Below are 3,011 nucleotides of genomic sequence, written 5' to 3'. Positions count from 1 at the left end.
TCTAGAATTCCACTTATTTACTAATATGCCACCGGTCAATTATATACGTTGGGGCTTTTGTGGACGGACGTCCATGGGGAGACGTTAAAAGCCCTTTCTGCACTAGTGGAATATACAAGGATGGGCTCGTGGGTCCAGTTTCTTACGATGGGCAGTAGATGTAGAAATGTAACACAAAAATCCAAACACTCTCAGGTTAGAAATATCACATGTATGACCATAAAGTTTTTGAAAAGGAGTGTTATTATTGAGAAACGGTGTTGGAATAAGATTTATCAAATAAGTGGCATGCAAAAGTGCATAATTCCAAAAACATGCAGGTAAATTTGAGTGAAAAAGAAGAGCCCGAGTAACATTAAGTAAATGTTGATGTTTGCGCTCGACAATTCCATTTTGTTGAGGAGTTTCTACACATGATGTTTGATGTATGATACCTTTAGATTTGAAAAATTCATGCATAGAGAACTCAACACCATTATCTGTGCGAATGATTTGAACATGAGAATTAAATTGGTTTTCAGCAAAAGTAATGAAATTAACAAGTAGTTGGCGAGTCTCTACTTTATTGGTCATGAGAAAAATCCATGTGAAACGTGTATGGTCATCCACGATTGTGAGAAAAAATTTGTGACCATGCATGGAAGGGGTAGAGTAAGGGCCACATATGTCCATATGTAAAAGAGAAAAAGGTTTTTGAGCATGCGAATGACTCTTTGGAAATGGAAGTTTGCGTTGTTTTCCATAATGACAAGAATTGCAAATGAAATTTTCATTTATGGTCAAACAAGGATATATCTTCATCATAGTATGTAAACGAGTATTTGATAAATGCCCAAGGCAAAAATGCCAAAGATCAATAGGCAAAACATTACAATCAGGATGTACTATAGTAGAATGGATTTGGGGAAAATTAAAAGTCTAAGGAACAAGCTGGTATAGACCATTCTTCACATCAACTGAACCAATCTTCATCTTGGTTTTTGTATCCTGTATGAGACAAGAGTTAGCTGTGAAAAGAATCTGATAAGATGTATTCAAGACCAATTTTGACAGAGAGATCAAATTGAATGTGAATGAAGGAACATATAAAACATCAACAAGAGCAAAAGTGGAAGTGAGGTGAACTGTGCCAGCATGAGTTGCTATAACACGATGACTATTAGGAAGGTTAATAGTAACAGGAGTAATGGCATGATATGAAGTGAAAAATTGTAAGGAATTAGAAACATGGTCTGTGGCTCCTGAATCAAGGATCCAGGGAGCTGTATGGAGTGTGTGTGTTGTGCAAATTATGGATGAGATACTACCTGAAGGATGTGATGTGTGTGTAGAAGAAGAAATTGAACCAATGTGATTAACATGCGCAGAACTGGATGCTGAAGCAGTGTGAGATGGTTGCTGAATCAAGGCCAATAAAGCTTGATATTGTTGAGGAGTAAACCGAATTTCTGAATTCTTTGAAACAGTATGTTGTTCCTTTTCAGCAACTGGTGCTTCAGTAAGTGAAACATTGTTAGCAGAAGAGAATTTGGCAGTGAAGAAGCGGTGACCAGGAGGATATCCATGCTTCTTATAGCAAACTTCAATGGTGTGACCGGTCTTTCCACAATATGAGCAAATTTTTCCACGAGTGGGGGCACTCTTACAAGCAGAATGATTTGGGAAGCCGTGTTTGCGGTAACAGGTGCTTTCAGTGTGACCAGAACGTCCATAAAATGCACAAGCAGAAGCAGTGGTGGTAGGAGCATTAACAACATTTATAGAATTTTGTTTTGTCTCTGTATGAAAAATGTCAGGAATAGAATATTGTCTTTCTTGCTGGGCTACATACGAGAAGATTTTGTTGATTAGAGGTAGAGGATCCATCAACAAAACATGAGAACGAACATTAGCATATTGATCATTTAGACCACGAAGAAATTGCATAGCTTGATCTTCTAATTTTCGTTGAGCAAGGGTTGAAGACAATTTACAAGTACATTGTGCACCACAAATGCAAACCGGATCTAGCCGAAAATTTTCTAGTTCATCCCAAATAACCCTAAGCTGAGTAAAATAATCGGTGACACTGAGATCACCTTGGTTTAGAGAAGATGCTTCTAGCTGTAGAGCTGAAATGCGAAGAAGATCACCCTGTGAGTACCGAGATTTGAGATCGCGCCAAATTTCCTCTGCACAGTCCATCCAGAGGATGCTTTTCCTGATAGATGAAGAAACAGAATGGACAAGCCAGGAGACCACCATGTTATTGCAACGCTTCCAAGCTTCAGAAAGACGATCAGAAACTAATGGCTGTGGAGTGCTTCCATCAATGAGCTCCACTTTATTCTTGGCACTAAGAGCGGTGAGCATAGATCTGCTCCAAGAATGGTAATTGGTTGAATCAAGTAAAGGAGAGACTAAGGGCATGGCAGGATTTTCATTGGGATGAAGATATAAAAAGTGGTGAATGTTAAAAGAGGGATCAGTTGCATCACCCATGGCAGCAGAAGCAAAGAATGGTGATGGAGAAGAAGACCGTTAGGCTCTGGATACCATGATAAATATTAGAGAAATCAAAACAGAATGACACGTATTGCAGGCATGCAACGCACTGCACTGTACTGTGTTGTTTATTGAATGAGTAATGTGGGTATTTATACAATAGAAAAAGAGAGAGAAAAGTAAAATATCAGAGAAGCACTAGAAGCTTCCGTAACAGAGGTGAGGCAAAACTAATCCAAAGACTAATTATGATTAAGATTTATTATTTTTTTCTTGTTGGATTCTCCGTCCACCAACTTATGGAACAGTGAGTAACAGATTTCTTAATTGATAATAAGATTTGGGAGAAAAATGTATTTGGTCAGTGAATCAGGGATAATAAGACTTGCAAATACTTTTGCAGTCTCTGTTGTGCTGAAAAAATATTGCATACTTTCTTTTTGGGACAACATTTGGATTCAAAACTCCTTTTTACTTATTCTTCCCTTTGGAACTAGATCAGTATGGCACACACTGGCTTTGATCGG

General features: G+C 38.2%; 1 protein-coding gene across 2 annotated transcripts; it reads right to left on the bottom strand.

Moving 5' to 3' along the window:
* Positions 1-952: 952 nt before the first annotated feature.
* LOC148197300 (uncharacterized) lies at positions 953-2,491 on the bottom strand. 2 transcript variants are annotated; one of them, XM_088092261.1, is made up of 2 exons: positions 1,308-2,491; positions 953-987 (listed from the first exon to the last, which is right to left on the bottom strand). In XM_088092261.1, the coding sequence occupies exons 1-2, from the start codon at positions 2,479-2,481 to the stop codon at positions 953-955; spliced, it is 1,209 nt and encodes a 402-aa protein (XP_087948387.1). In that variant the 5' UTR covers positions 2,482-2,491. The 2 variants fall into 2 exon arrangements, with proteins under 2 accessions (XP_087948387.1, XP_087948388.1); XM_088092262.1 differs by having other exon boundaries at positions 953-989; positions 1,322-2,491.
* Between the last annotated feature and the right edge of the window lie 520 nt (positions 2,492-3,011).

This window comes from Vigna umbellata, chromosome 6 (assembly GCF_029865625.1).
Source record: "Vigna umbellata cultivar VRB3 chromosome 6, Vumbellata_1.0, whole genome shotgun sequence".
Lineage (NCBI taxonomy): Eukaryota > Viridiplantae > Streptophyta > Magnoliopsida > Fabales > Fabaceae > Vigna > Vigna umbellata.
This window is presented reverse-complemented; position numbering and strand designations above follow the sequence as displayed.

Bases quoted from the DNA above. Each gene is read 5' to 3' on its own strand.
- LOC148197300 (XM_088092261.1), bottom strand. From the start codon at position 2,481: ATGGGTGATGCAACTGATCCCTCTTTTAACATTCACCACTTTTTATAT. The intron at 988-1,307 runs GTAGTATCTCAT...TGTCTCATACAG, and splicing joins ACACACATCACATCCTTCAG to GATACAAAAACCAAGATGAA.